The sequence below is a fragment of the Lingula anatina genome, chromosome 6, assembly GCF_051362555.1.
Source record: "Lingula anatina isolate TDL-2025a chromosome 6, LinAna3.0, whole genome shotgun sequence".
Classification (NCBI taxonomy): domain Eukaryota; kingdom Metazoa; phylum Brachiopoda; class Lingulata; order Lingulida; family Lingulidae; genus Lingula; species Lingula anatina.
In genome coordinates, this window is record NC_141772.1 from 13,849,737 (window position 1) to 13,863,987 (window position 14,251).

The window sequence follows — 14,251 nt, forward strand, 5'->3', positions numbered from 1 at the left end:
CTCTCTCTCTCTTACACACACACACACACACACACGCACGCACACGCACGCACGCACAAAAATCGTGACTCAACCTGACTTCCATTTATTTAAATTGACAACCTTTAATGAACATTCCTTATTTAGACAGCATATAAATTAAAATTTTCAAATTAAAACATCGTATCTTAATTGTCTTGGGGTCTTTATTAAAAACAAACATACAAACAAACAAAAAGGAATTCTGTAATCCATAACATCAGGATCACGTAATTTGTTTAAACAAGGATGGCAGATATTATATAGGCAGAATTTCCAAAAATCAGAGACAGCAAAATGACCGTCTATGTATCCATTTATCTATCAGACATTTGTTAATATCTAGTGAAAAATCAATCTGTGGCCCTGGTAGAGGGTGGAAGTGATCATACAGTCGGCAATATGTCTTTGCTTTTGTTCATTTTATCCAGCATTTAACGTTTATAAAATAACGACAGTCATTTCGTTACACGGTTACTGTAAAGATACCAGTAAGGCAAATGCCATTGTGTTAATCCTTAACCAGGTCCCATAAAAAGAAATAAAAAACACGCATGGATCTGGTACGTATTAAGTCCATTATCTTGGGATAAAGCGGGCGGATTAGTTATAATCGCTCGTGCCCCTCCCCCGTCGAAGCACGCGTAAGTTAAGAATGATTTTTTATGACCCGCCCTTAGCTGGTGAGAATGACTTCTTTAAAATCCGCCCGGAGAAGAGCGATTTCACAACAGATAAAAAGATTGATACCTATTTTAAGAAAAAAATCTTCTTAACGGTCTTCACTGCACTCCTAGGCACGTGTTCTTTTATACATTTTAAACTGCATTTCAAGTTTCTCTGCATTCAATGTATTTCTTCCAGGAATATTTCACATAATGACGCATCATTTTGGAATCCTCTTGATAAGGAGCAAGAATGAATGACACTGCGATAAAAGCAACATCCAATTTGGAGCAACACCCTAAACACTTCTTACCAAAGTAAGAAATTTGATTTCCGGATTAAAATTTGATCTTAATTTACAGGTAGCACGTGTACGACGGCACACTGCCCCTGAAAATAACTAATCAAGTCGCCCATGTAGCCTACTCTGCCTATGTCGTGAGGCTATGTCAAGTTCGTTTAATTACGAAAAATAATCTATTTCGAGTGAAAAATCATAACAAAAATAATATTTTAAGACTTTAAGTGTTTACACTGTAATCTGTTATTTGTCTTATTTCCATTCGGGTAACCGATTCCAGCGAATGTCGTCACGAAAACGACCGAAACAACAATGCATCTGAGCTATCAATAGAATCTAGGTTATGTACAGTGCGACCACTGAAGCGTGTTAACTGAGGGTGTTAACTTCACTGCTAACTGGAGAGAGAGAGAGAGAGAGAAGCCGTGAGGAGGGACGTCACTCTTAAACGCGTTCAAGGTGTTTTCTTTCTGGACTGAATAGTCACGGTATAGAGTAGTGTGAAACAACTGGCTGAGCGCTACGCGTAGTACGTGTTAATACGACCACGCCTTTAGTGACCAGGTAAACAGAAAGTAAACGACCTTCGATCAAAGAACTGACTAGGTCACGGGCAGCCTTCTTATCAATTTCATCAAGGAAGGACCTGGCTACCACTAAGTTCATGATATGACTCCCGCCACAAGTCGAACATGAAGGTATTTTAGTTGTTGATCGGCACGAAGTGGACATATTTAGTGTGAAACAGCCAGGCGCCACCCAACGAACGTTAATAGTTTAAGGTAAGTTCGTAGTTCAAATTCCAAAGCTCGGGGAAGCATTTCAATCGGGTCAATGATTCATGATTGAGAACAACCTTTTATAACGTAGATAAGCAGCTGGGCGACCAATGTGCCCATGTTTTGGCCTGAAAAAGGCAACATGATCGCTACACGCAAGTTTCAGTCTGATAGACGGCCCCGCCAACCCGCGCAGCATGTGTCCATGAAGGGTGGCGAATAATGATTATGTTATACATTGTATTTGGGCAGACCTAGTTAGGACTCCCTGTAGCTGGGGTAGATTTATACTTTACAGTTTTATAAATATCATACCCAGCACTTGTTTGGCTCAAATAATAATCTTAATTGTCAGATAGGAATGTGTCTAGATCTGTTTATTTCCAAACTGAATCCTAGACGTAGGCATAGAAGAGGGAAACAGCAAGAGGGCAACTTAATACAACACGGTCTATCGATAAAGAAACTGGGTCCACCTGTTCAACACCGCTAGATGTTGCGTAACTCACTTCACGTTAGATAAATCTCTTACCTATCAGAAACGGGCAGGTAGGTGGGCAAGTCTTAATATGACATTGGATGGAATGCGGACCTTTCTATGTTGATCAGCAGTCGGCTGAGTGGTGTTGTATCTAGATTACTTCTTAGGCATTTAATTAAGGTACTAGCTTTCGACTAGGTACCCAGTGTACTGGTAGTGGTACACACTTCTCAGTAGGGTCACAAACAATACACCTGTACACAGTGGGGTAATTTTCACCTCAGCTGAAAATGGCCGACAGCGACAAGACCCATGAAAAATAGAGGGAGATACACGCGAATGAAGGTGCTGCGCACTGAGCGACAAAGCAGGCTAATGAACGTGTAAGTAAAGCCCCCACCCCCAATACACCATCAACGTGAGACTAGACGGCGTATACAGTCACTATGCCCCGGAGAATAATTTTTAAAACATATCCACTCGATCATATCGATCATTAATAGTATATACAGGCTATAATTAGTAGGTGGTGCTATTGTATTAACATACTGTGTACGAAGGGGCAGACATGTGAAATGTGAGTGAACGTTCGGATCGATTGACATATAATTTTTTCTTTGGCTTGTATTGACACAATAGGGCACTAGTGTTAACCAAATGGATGTAGATTTAATCTGATCTACGAAGTGTGTGTGTGTGTGTGTGTGTGTGTGTGTGTGTGAGAGAGAGAGAGAGAGAGAGAGAGAACAAGAGAGTGATGGACTTATTTCAAACGGGGTTGGGTGGGGGGTTCAATTTATTCTTATTAGCTTTACAAGTACATGTTCAAATCAAATACGCCTTTAGTTACAGAGCGACTGCTACGTTAAATACGATGGTCAGTATACAAATTGAGAAATTATAGTAGTTGGAGAGAAAAGCAAATATATATATATAGCTTATTATTTCTGTGGGCATGGCGCCTACCCAGTGTCTCCAAAAGCGACGATTACTTTACATATAGAACAACGTGCCTGGAATAACTCTATTGTCTCCAATAAACCAAAGGAGTCTGACTATTAATGATTTCAGTACACATGCATACTAAGCGCATTGATCTAGGGCCGATATAATGCTTTACCAACTACTTACCGGCGGTGTTTGGATAGTACTGGATTGGGGACGTGACCAGGTTGATTTCTCGATGCCTAGGCTAGTTTACACTCAGGCTATTGGATCGGATGGCAAACCAAAATTGGTCGCATCAATGAAAACGGTTTATGAAAGAAGTTGCATTTGCTTACCTATGTTTGTCTGTTAATAATTCTTACTCAGAAAGTTATTGTCGGATTTTGATAAAAATTTCAGGATAGGTAAGAAATGGACTAGCTACGATCGACATACAATCAGTTAGGTATTGGTGGCTATAAATTAATTAATCACCAATAAGTAGGAGGAAGTTAGGATTCTCTAGGTGCTTTTCTAGTTGTGCAGAAAAATTGTTTCAGCGTATAAACAGAATCATTGGTATGTATTCTCGTGCCCATTGTTACCAACGAACAGTGTCAGATACATAATATCTCGGATTTATCACGCTTTTCATTTATTTACACCAAGACATATTCTGCGTGAACGCATTACAGACTAGCAATCAAAACACTTCCCGTATTATAACCTGTAAAACCGATGTTCCCAATGCGAATATTTCGATAAAGCAACCACGCTAATGTAAATGAAAATGAAAATCAGCATGCAGTATGCGTCTTAAGTTGCTTTATTTCATCGGGTGGGATGACAGTGGCAACGCTGGAGCAGAGAGATGAGGAGTAGCTGGTCCTCCAGCCTGACGCTATACAGTTGGACTGCAGTTATGGCCGTTTTATTTTTATTGATCATAAAGGTACTTTACAAACACCAACGGCTGAGATTGTAAACAATGATTTTTCGTTTTAACTATCACATGATAATTGAAGATCACCTTGAAACATAAATCGAAACTGAAATATTTGCGTAGCGTAAACGAATAAAAACAAAGCGAAAAGGGAAGAAAAGAAGGCCCTACTGGGATTCGAACCCAGGATCTCCTGTTTACTAGACAGGCGCTTTAACCAACTAAGCCATAGAGCCGCTGTTGCAGACTGGTGTGACAATTCGTGTGCCCTGGCCCCTGTCCCGAATGTTGTCCTCCCGATATTATCGGGTTTATCTGATGTCACACAGCTTTTGTGTGGCCTGCTACTGATATGAATAAAACATGACAAAGATAAGGACTGAATAAGGCTCATATAGGCCAATAATAAATAAATGGCAACAAAGTCATCTCGGCTGAGGCGAGAATATAATCTGTATTCGTTCACTAGACTTGAAAATGTTCTAAGAATATGTATTTTCTCACAACAGCATAGGAAGTGTGTGTGTGTGTGTGGGGGGGGGGGGGGGGGGGGGGGCGAAAGCAGATGCTGACATCTGTGCCTAGATTAAAGTTATACTACAGTGATGTCCTCTCCTATATATTGTGCGTTCCTCGTCGTAAAGTATTTTCTGAAAATAATTGTCCGATTGCGTTGATCCGAACATGGACAAAATTACTGATTGTTTTACCGAAAAGCCTACACAGTAAGCCTAAATCAAATTACTTATTCATCTACTTGCTGTACAAATGTTTGTCGTACTAAAAGTACACATAATGACAGGTAGGTCTACTAAGCAGTGATATTTACTCCAGAGAAAAAGAAGCACGGGCACACACGTCTAAGGTTTTTGTATTGATGTGGTTGTTAGTGTGTGTGTGTGTGTGTGTGTGTGCGTGTGTGTGTCTGCGTGTGTATGCCTGTGTGTGTGCGTCTGTGAGTGTGTGTATGAGAGAGAGAGAGAGAGAGCAGTGTCCCACCTATTTATACCGCTGTATTGGTCTACCTACCCCCCCCCCCCCTCCCCTGAGACCACTGCCCATGCGACCCTTCGGTTAATCCAAAAATTGATAGGCCTTTTTTTATAACAACTTTAATGGGATCTGTGATTTTCCATTATTGCTGTTTTATGAAAACGCAATATCTCGATCATAATCACTCTATGCATCACCTTAGGCAATTAATAAGCATATTTGATACAGGTCTTTGTTTTGCCTTTCTTCGACTAAAAAGGAAACGCCTAGAGAAAGTCACCACGCACTGTGTCTGCGAAAGGTCATATGCAGTCAGATCAAATCAATAACCACAAACTAGGAGAAATGTTTTATATTATTACCAGTAAGTGAGGTCCTAACAGTGATATTTAAAAAAAAGTGATACAAAGGAAAACAGGGTCTAAAACAGATGAGCCTGTACATACATATATTGCATGAATCGGATGCATGCCAGCAACTCGGCAATGAGAATTTTTAGTAAAGTGTGTGTGTGTGTGTGTGTGTGTGTGTGTGTGTGTGTGTTGGCGGTGTGGTGTATATGAAGCATAGAGTATTTATTTATTAATGTCACATTAATAAATGCTTTATGGTCCTATTTAGCTGGAGTGGTACTAGTATGCACGTACTTCAGCTGTACAGATGATTGACGTCTAGATAGCCGTAAGAGAGGGAAAGCGAGTAAAAACCCCTGTGGCTTAATTACTTGTTATTACCTCAAAATGTACCGATACAGCTGTATCATTTTAGTATATGTCTGTTAATGTTGCTTGTGGTTTGACCTTAAGGGTGTCTTGCACGTGTGTTTCATGTGATGATTGGCATGCTAATGATGAGAATTTCTGTTGATCAAAGCTTTTTTTTTTAAATTTCACTTCGAATGTTGTCATCAGCTGGTAAGAGGAAGTAACATCAGTATACCTAACAGACCAAAGGCATACCGTCACCAGTATTGAAGATCAAGTAACAGCGGTCGCAAAGATAAAAATTGCCCATGAAATGTTTTTAAAAACTGCTTTCTCTCTCTCTCTTTCTCTCTCTCTCTCAAGTTATTCAAAGGTTATTCAAGTTAATTAACCCATAACAGCTTCAGTAGGCGTGCCAGACACCAAACCTGCTTAAACTGAAAGCTATTTGGCAAGAAACCCCTCGGCGATGGGTCGATCCTGCTAGAGCGATCTAGGTATGGAAACGGGGTCTTTGTATCAACACATGTTGCACGCATTCGATTGATTATAGACGTCGAAAGACCGACACCTCATGTGACCAACTGTATTGCAAAGGGTGCATTGCACGTTAGCTTCCAGCTAGGCAGAATCGTCGAGCGTTTGATCGTGTTTGATTTTAGGACAGTCAGAATATCGTGGTCTTATTTGTTGAAGTGAAGTGAATACCTGTAGGTCTACGTAATCAATAAAGACGTCTCACCAGAGTGCCAGTAGATGTCGTACAGGAAGGTCAAAGTACGTGGGTGACATAGATGACATTGGGACATTTTGTCTCTTCGCAGTTTCAAGACGAGGCAGTCGGAATCCGGATGAGGTACGGTAATCGAATGCATATGTAGTGATCGAACACAGGTGTGTGTGTGTGTGTGTGTGTGTGTGTGTGTGTGTGTGCTGCTGAGTGAGGTATTTAGACAGTCAATTGTGGTCATAATACTTGTTTTGTTTAACAAGCTTCTGGGATTTATCAGTGATGTAGCGTACAGCGTGCTTGCTGCATTCCATGTGCCTTTGGTCATTCACTATAATCATGTTTGAAAGGAGGTGGGCCATAAAAGAAAAAAAATAGGGTGGTAGAAGTTGAATGTCTTCATTGGTGCTTTATAGGTATAATAGAAAAGGTAAGCTAGAGACAAAAATGCTGGTAATAAAGAATCGTAGACTAAATTGTGTCGTAAAAGTTTGATAACTGTAGAGATTGTGTATTGTTATGACGGTGGCAGTCAAAACTTGGAGTAAAAGCCTGGACTTTGTGTCATACATATTGTCTTATTTTATCTTCGACTGCCTTCTACTAGACCAGAGGCTAGGCTGTGTGTGAGAGAGAGAGAGAGAGAGAGAGAGAGAGAGAGAGATGTTTATGCACTGCCCGAGGGCCCCCATAATACCATGTAATACAGCAATACATTATTTGTCATACATAAAAATGGTAATCGTACCTTCCCCAACAAAAAACCCGTAATTTTGAAACGAGTACGGCGATATCACCGCCGTCTTTAGGAGTTAAAACAGCCACACCGCATATAATCTGGTTTATCTACATCTATAGACTGCTATCATTTCTTTCTTATTTAAACAATATAAAGTAGTTGAGGCAATGCGGCGGCGAAGACTGGGGGTCGAAGGGCATAATTTGTCAAACATACAAAGGGAATTCGTAACCTTTCCCACCCAAAACCCGTAATTTTAAAAAGAATACGTCGATATCACCGCCGTCTCTAGGAGTGATAAACTGTATCAGCCCCACCGTATGTATCCTATCTACATCTATAGACTACAATCATTTCTTTCTTTTTTAAACAATATAAAGCAGGTGACGTTTTTCTTCCTGCATAACACGCAGCTAACAACGTACGTGTCGTAGCTGAATTCAGTGACCAAGCGAATTAACGATAGAAAAATACGTGAATTTTTAAAAGTCTAATGGGATGTTCGAGCTATCTTTAGGGGCAATCGAATCACACCAGATCACGATGGAAGTTAATCTTATCATCCCCAATGGCAGGTCGGTATAGGTGACTTAACCTCAATATGAAGCTTTCCGTTTATCTGACACGAACATATCAGATACAAGGAAAGCGGACGTGTAAACTTCAGCGGCCCCTCTGCATATAAAGGCTGTATACGTTCAGAGGTGATTGGGTTTATTTATTGGATAGGACACGCCGACAGAATACAGTGAAGAAGGCCTACCATGTATGATTGTTTTCTGGCAGGTTTTTGAGGATACTGGTAAGCGCTTGTTGCAAAGAGGATAATGCCATCTGTTGAAACAGTAACCTCTGTAATAGCTGTCCTTGTATAGGGAAATTTTTAGTTATTGCCAGTCTAGATTTAAGTTATATTAGCACATCAATGTGCAGCTTTTGCCAACTAAATACAAAAGGTGAAAATTGAAATGATGCCTGCAATGCAAAGATAGGGAACAACTATTAAGATATTGGAAGGAATGTCAACATGACACTAAGCGACAAGTACAGGTGTATACGTTCAACGTGTTTGTGACAAAGCGATGACCTGCTAAATGGAAGGGAATCGATGCGCAGAAATCAATTAATATTATTGGGGCTCACGTGCAAATAGGGCTCGACTTTGACGTAATGTTTGCTGTAGTTTCGTCTTTACATGGTAGGTACTCACCGCAGGTACGGTAGCAGGTAAAGCTGGAATCTGACGCCAATCGAAGCTTGTTAATCTGTCAATCTGATTACATTCAGCGAGAGTCTCCACGGAGTTGGATTGATCTTAGCAGACCGATACTTTAATTGGGAATGAGCCCTTAGGAAGCAAAACCAGAGTAAGGCGCAAACCATGATCAATTGTTACCTTTGTACAGACTTTAATTTTGCATGATATAAAAACAACCACAAAAAATATCCGTGGATAGATCAATAGAGTCTTTTCCACGGTCACGTGACTTCCGCTAAATTATCCGTGGGAACGCGAGATTTTGCGGGATTTGAAGTTTCAGGGGGAAAGTGTGGAGTGTACACGACGGACGCCATATCGAGGAGTGCTCATTTCAATCTGAATTTTCAAAGTTTCGTAACATGTTAACACCTGATTTTTTTCGAAAACATATTCATGGGAGCAGTTGGAATAGAAATTTAGCAGAAGTACCTGATGACTTTTCAATGAAAGAACTAAAAACGTACCTCATCGACAGCAAAGATAGGACATTCGGTACTTTTGTAGTATACCCCCCCCCCCCACCCTGTAACTTCCTGAAACTTTCATTTTTCAAACATTTTTTTACAGTGTCTTTTGCACCTATGTCAAAGCTGTTGAAATAAAATGTTTTTGTAATTACCTGTGGTCTTTTTTATTAGTTTTAATCACGTTTAATCCACCCCATTGAAATACAATGTGAAAATTTACAATGTAACCGCAGCTTGCTGCGTTTTCGTTGGCTAACTCTACCTTATTTTATGTGAACATAGGATTGATACATTGTATACTTGGATTTCCTCTGTGAAATTATTATGAGCTACTTGTTCACATAAAATTACCTTAGGGTTAGCCAACGAAAATGCGGCAAGTTATTGACTGCGAGTGTAAATTGAAGATTCTAACTTTGTATTTCAATGGGCTGGATTAAACGTGATTAACACTAATAAAAAGTCCACAGGTAATTACAAAAGCATTTTATTTCAACAGCTTTGACATAGATAAACAATAAAATGTAAAAAACTGTTTGAAAAGTGAAAGTTACAGAAAGTTACAGGGTGGGGGGGGGGGGGTATACTACAAAAGTACCGAAGGCCCCTTCTACTCTTTCCCCCTGAGAAACAGTCCCGCACAAAATGGCGCGAACTGCGCATGCTCACGATTTCGTGGAAAAGACTCTATTCTGTCAGCTCTTATTCCTTGTCATTACTTCTGTCCCAACTCTCCTGCAAAACTCGCAAAATCCCGCTTCATTTTAGGCTAAGTCGCGAGACTTTGAGCCATCTAGGTTGATTGCATATTCTCCTTGAAAGTTCGACAATATAACAGCACTTGGATTTGCGCACATCTATTGTTTATGAGCATACAATGGAAACATGTCAGAGCGTCAAGAATCAATTCTTAAACACGCTGAATACACTTTGATGCAAATAGCTGACAACTGTGACGATGTTCACCAGGAAAGAAAATGCATTTTACTGGTATGTAATATAGTATGTAATAACCAAGAATTGCGTACGGTAATTGGTGACGTGATTCCCTAGTTTAACGTGAAGCAAGAGGTAGGAACATGTACGGTAGAGTACAGACAGGCACTCAATCTCAAAGTCACACATGCAGGTGCGAATAGTAATCAACACCTTGTTAATGCTCAATTCATTATTAATGCATAGCTGGGGTTGATTAAAGAACAAGAGGACTGAGAAGGTTACAATGCCTATTTATTTTCTATTTATTTTATTTTGCAATAACTGCCATTAGTTTTTGATTCTGGGGATCGATTTTTGATTCTCGGGACCGCTTTTTGATTCTCGGAATCGAGTATAATTTTAGAGTATAGATAGATTTTGCCGTTAATAATTTAACGGGCTGGGATAGAAAAGTTCTTCTTGGTGACAGTGTTTATTTAAACATGTACGACTCTGTTCTTGGCTGCAGGAAGTAGAAGTTGCAAGTGAAAATGTGACGTTATTGTCTCGCATTATCTTAGAGATATCGTATAATTCATTTTACTTGATGTCACAGATTTTTCCGTTGAATAATTCGGTACTAGGTTAAGTTTTCATTTTCAGTTATTTTATATCATTACAGGGCATACAAATGCTTACAGTGGTCAGGGTTTCGTAATCTTGGGATGTCTGAATTTGCAGCTCTAGTTGTTACATGTATGATGTACCGTGAAGGTTGCAACATAGCGGGCACCTTTGTTGTACACTGACAAAAATACGTTGAGATTAGTTTTAGCTCTGCATAATTTACATCCGTTCTCATCTCGCATTTTAAGTATAAGATACATTAGTTGTATAAATCCTTTGTATTAGTTGGAATAGTTTTTGATTTGGTACAAAATTATATGCTTAGGCCTACTGATTGTACATGTCTATGATGAAGACCCCAGTTGGTGCTTTTAACCGCAGGGGTTGTCATTGTTGTCAATGAAATAGGTGCCTACAAGTTGGATGCTACTTTGGTTTGCATATTTTAAACATGGGAAGTTATCTCTTTTCTTGGAAAACTCATATTCCACTCATGCAATCATTATTTCATTTATGTCATTTTATTTATATATTTATTTATTCAATTTTGTTATTTGTGCATCGATTTTGCAAATGCTTGCCTTTGCATCCCCTCTACTGAAATAGTTGTTCGAAAAACATGTTCTAATTACCGCATTTCATTAGGATTTAATGGAATCTCCAGAGGCTTTACTCAGCACGTTATTTGACTTGACGTCACTGTGATAATGCCACAGACAACCTTGAATTCCAAACTGTACAATCACACATGCAAAGATCTAAATTGCTTGAGACACATTCGTTGGCGTTGGATTTATTTTACAGTTGCGCATTGATATTCTTAATAAATCATTAACTGCCAGCAATGTCAACTGATTCATCATTATAATTACTGTGTTAGTTTAGTGACAAGTTGGCTCACTACCCGTTCTTAGGGTATCAAATAAGAGTAGGCCCCTATTCTTCGACGACAAGCATTTGTCGCCCCCCTCCCCCGTCTTTAAAGACAACTGGCTTTTAGTAGACATAGATAACATTTTTATTTATTTCTGTCTTTCAGATGAAAATACAGTGGCGACAAGATGTTCCGGTTTAAAAATTCTTATCATCTTTGGTGGAAAAGCACACATAAGAGGCATCCATTGAGAGAATCCACTAAAACGGCGCGATTTTAGCAGCAAGTGACGAGAGCATTCTCATTCAAAAGAAGAAAAATACGTACAATATACTGAGATAAAATAAACCAACAATATGTTTCCTCGGAAATCTGTTTTGACGCAAAGGACGGTAAATGTCATAGTGATATTGTTGTTACTCTTCAATATTTATTCATGGCGTCAGACGCAGCAGCAACTGGCGTCGCACACGGAAGATGTAGAACGACAAGGCTTGGAACGTATTGGGCGATCTTCAGGGCTTGAAGAGCAAGAAAGTTATCGAGCGTTCGTCCAAGTGATGCGGCCACAATCTAATCGTACTGTAAATAAAACAGGTAAACCTTCGAACTCACTCATCAATGTCGTTAAATTCAGACCCCGGAATAAAACAAACGAGGCACCACCAGGGGTCTCTGGTGACACGGGAGGCAAGACAGGCCGCACCGGGCAAAGTGGGGACACGGGCCAACCAGTGCGCTCGGTTCACAATTTTTACGGAAAAGTTTCTGCCGAGCAGTTTAAAGAGGCACTGAAGGTCAATTATTCAAATCCACACGATTTTAAATACATTATTAACCCTGGCGAGAAAACGTGTGGGCAGTCGCCTGTGTTTATTTTGACTTACGTGCATTCTAGCCCTGAACATTACAAACGTCGATCAACAATCCGCGAAACTTGGGGCAATACAAAACTTTTCCCAGACTTGCAAATGCGTATGGTGTTTCTTATAGGGAAATCCCCATCGAAAACCGTCCAAGATTCTCTATTAATGGAGAGCGATAGATTTAACGACATAATCCAAGAGGACTATTTGGATAGTTATAAAAACCTAACATATAAAGGGATTCAAGGTCTTAAATGGATGACAACGTATTGCCGCCAGGCGGAATTCGTACTCAAATCGGATGACGATATATTTATTAACATATTCTCTTTAGTTAAACATTTGAAAACTTTAAAACATTACGGGATAGCGAAAAGAGCTATACTTTGTCATTTATGGACCCGCATGAAGGTCATGCGCGACGTAAAAAGCAAATGGTATATAAGTCCGGAAGAGTACAAAGATGATTTTTATCCCAAATATTGTTCGGGCTCCGCGTTCCTCTTTTCGGGAGATATAGTGCCAGAGATGTACGAGATCTCTAAAGTGACCCCCTTCTTTTGGGTGGACGATTTCTACATAACCGGGCTCCTACCTTCTCGACTGGAGAACGTAAAACACGAGCCTTTGAACAAAGCTTATTACTTTCAAGCGGATCTGGTGGAGAAATTCACCGGGCCCCATTATTACCTGTACATGTTTGCGCATTTACACGGACTCGATAAATTTTATTATATGTGGAATATTATTTTTGAAAAGGAGCGAGGAAAAAAACCCTCCTGACATAATAATGCACAATGATCTCATATATGTCAAGCACTCAAAATACAGTAATTTTTTACAGATTTGAATAAATTAGGGTTGCTCTGTCGTGGCAACTAAAAGAAATTGAACATGTCTTAAATTTTTTTTTTTGCATTTTAGTATCGGCGAAGAGAAACCATGGGAACTTGCCCCCCCCCCCCCCCCCCCAAAGATAAAGTGGCTGACTGATCCATCCCCCCTTTCAGAAATGGAAGAAAATACACCTTGCGCCTAATGAAACATCCATCGGCTCATGTCTGTGAAAAGCAAAAAAGAATAATTGGGAGGGGCAGGCGAGACGGACAAAATATTGGGGTTGTGTTTTCGGGAAAATGGCAAAAAAATTGGTTGCTCTTCTCATGCTTTTTGACAAACAGTTTACTGGATTTGCCATGGCTGAATATTTGAATGACATTGCTTTGTCTGAGTTTATGATATAGAACCATTTTACTGGGTACCAAGTACACGTCCTTGTAGAACTTTTTTCCAGCGAATTCGAGATCAATAAAGATGCAAAAGGAGGCCCTTGAGCTTGTAAACGAGCAGTGCGGCGTCCTCTGTGCAGTATTTCCCTTCTCGTAAATGCTAATTATAACGAATTGACATATACGCAGCTGCTAACACTCCCATCTCTCGATTTGTGGACATGTTTTCCAATCTCCCGAGAAAAAAAATCTCCCAACTTATCAGATTTTTTTTCTTTATCCTGTCGTTAGAACATGCGGCCACTTCATTCACGGAAAGGTGCCGTCACAAGAGTTGTTAGTTTCATGCATGCAGGGTAGTGATTGCAGTTAACAATGAGGAGGAAATGCCAAAAACAAAACGACTATGTATGTTTATATTGTCATGGGACGAAACTTGGCCCGAGATACCAATCATTTAAACCGCAGACATTGTTTGTAATAATTTCTGTTTCAAGTAAACTTCCTCAGTGAACGTAAAAATGAACATAAACTGGCCCAACCTTTTCCTAACCCCCTGGCTACGTGGCTGCTTATCCACAATACATTCGATATTTTACAGCTGTTGCCAAGCTTTGGTTACTGCGTGAACATCAAAACAATAGATTCGCGTTGTATTGTGGTTTCTTAACTCTAAATGGCTTTGCGAAGCGGGCAGCCTGAGGCCGGTAAAAGTTGTTAAAGAAGTT

The 14,251-nt window shown here is 39.8% G+C and overlaps 2 protein-coding genes and 1 non-coding gene across 11 annotated transcripts in view; 2 read left to right on the forward strand and 1 right to left on the reverse strand.

The window, feature by feature from the left end:
- Positions 1-14,251, forward strand: part of LOC106151928 (contactin-associated protein 1-like) — a 142,241-nt gene that overhangs the window by 88,002 nt on the left and 39,988 nt on the right. The gene's annotated exons all lie outside the window — the stretch shown is intronic.
- Positions 1,339-13,187, forward strand: LOC106151938 (beta-1,3-galactosyltransferase 5-like). 7 transcript variants are annotated; one of them, XM_087015512.1, is made up of 3 exons: positions 1,339-1,767; positions 8,484-8,648; positions 11,594-13,187. In XM_087015512.1, the coding sequence occupies exon 3, from the start codon at positions 11,785-11,787 to the stop codon at positions 13,075-13,077; it is 1,293 nt and encodes a 430-aa protein (XP_086871638.1). In that variant the 5' UTR covers positions 1,339-1,767; positions 8,484-8,648; positions 11,594-11,784; the 3' UTR covers positions 13,078-13,187. The 7 variants fall into 7 exon arrangements, with proteins under 7 accessions (XP_086871638.1, XP_086871636.1, XP_023933144.2 ...); XM_087015510.1 differs by lacking the exon at positions 8,484-8,648; XM_024077376.2 differs by lacking the exons at positions 1,339-1,767; positions 8,484-8,648 and adding an exon at positions 2,401-2,425.
- Positions 4,278-4,351, reverse strand: Trnat-agu (transfer RNA threonine (anticodon AGU)). The gene has a single exon. It is a non-coding gene; the product is annotated as a tRNA-Thr (tRNA).

What these genes read in the sequence shown, in the direction of transcription:
- LOC106151938 (XM_087015512.1), top strand. Translation starts at nt 11,785, where the DNA reads ATGTTTCCTCGGAAATCTGTTTTGACGCAAAGGACGGTAAATGTCATA.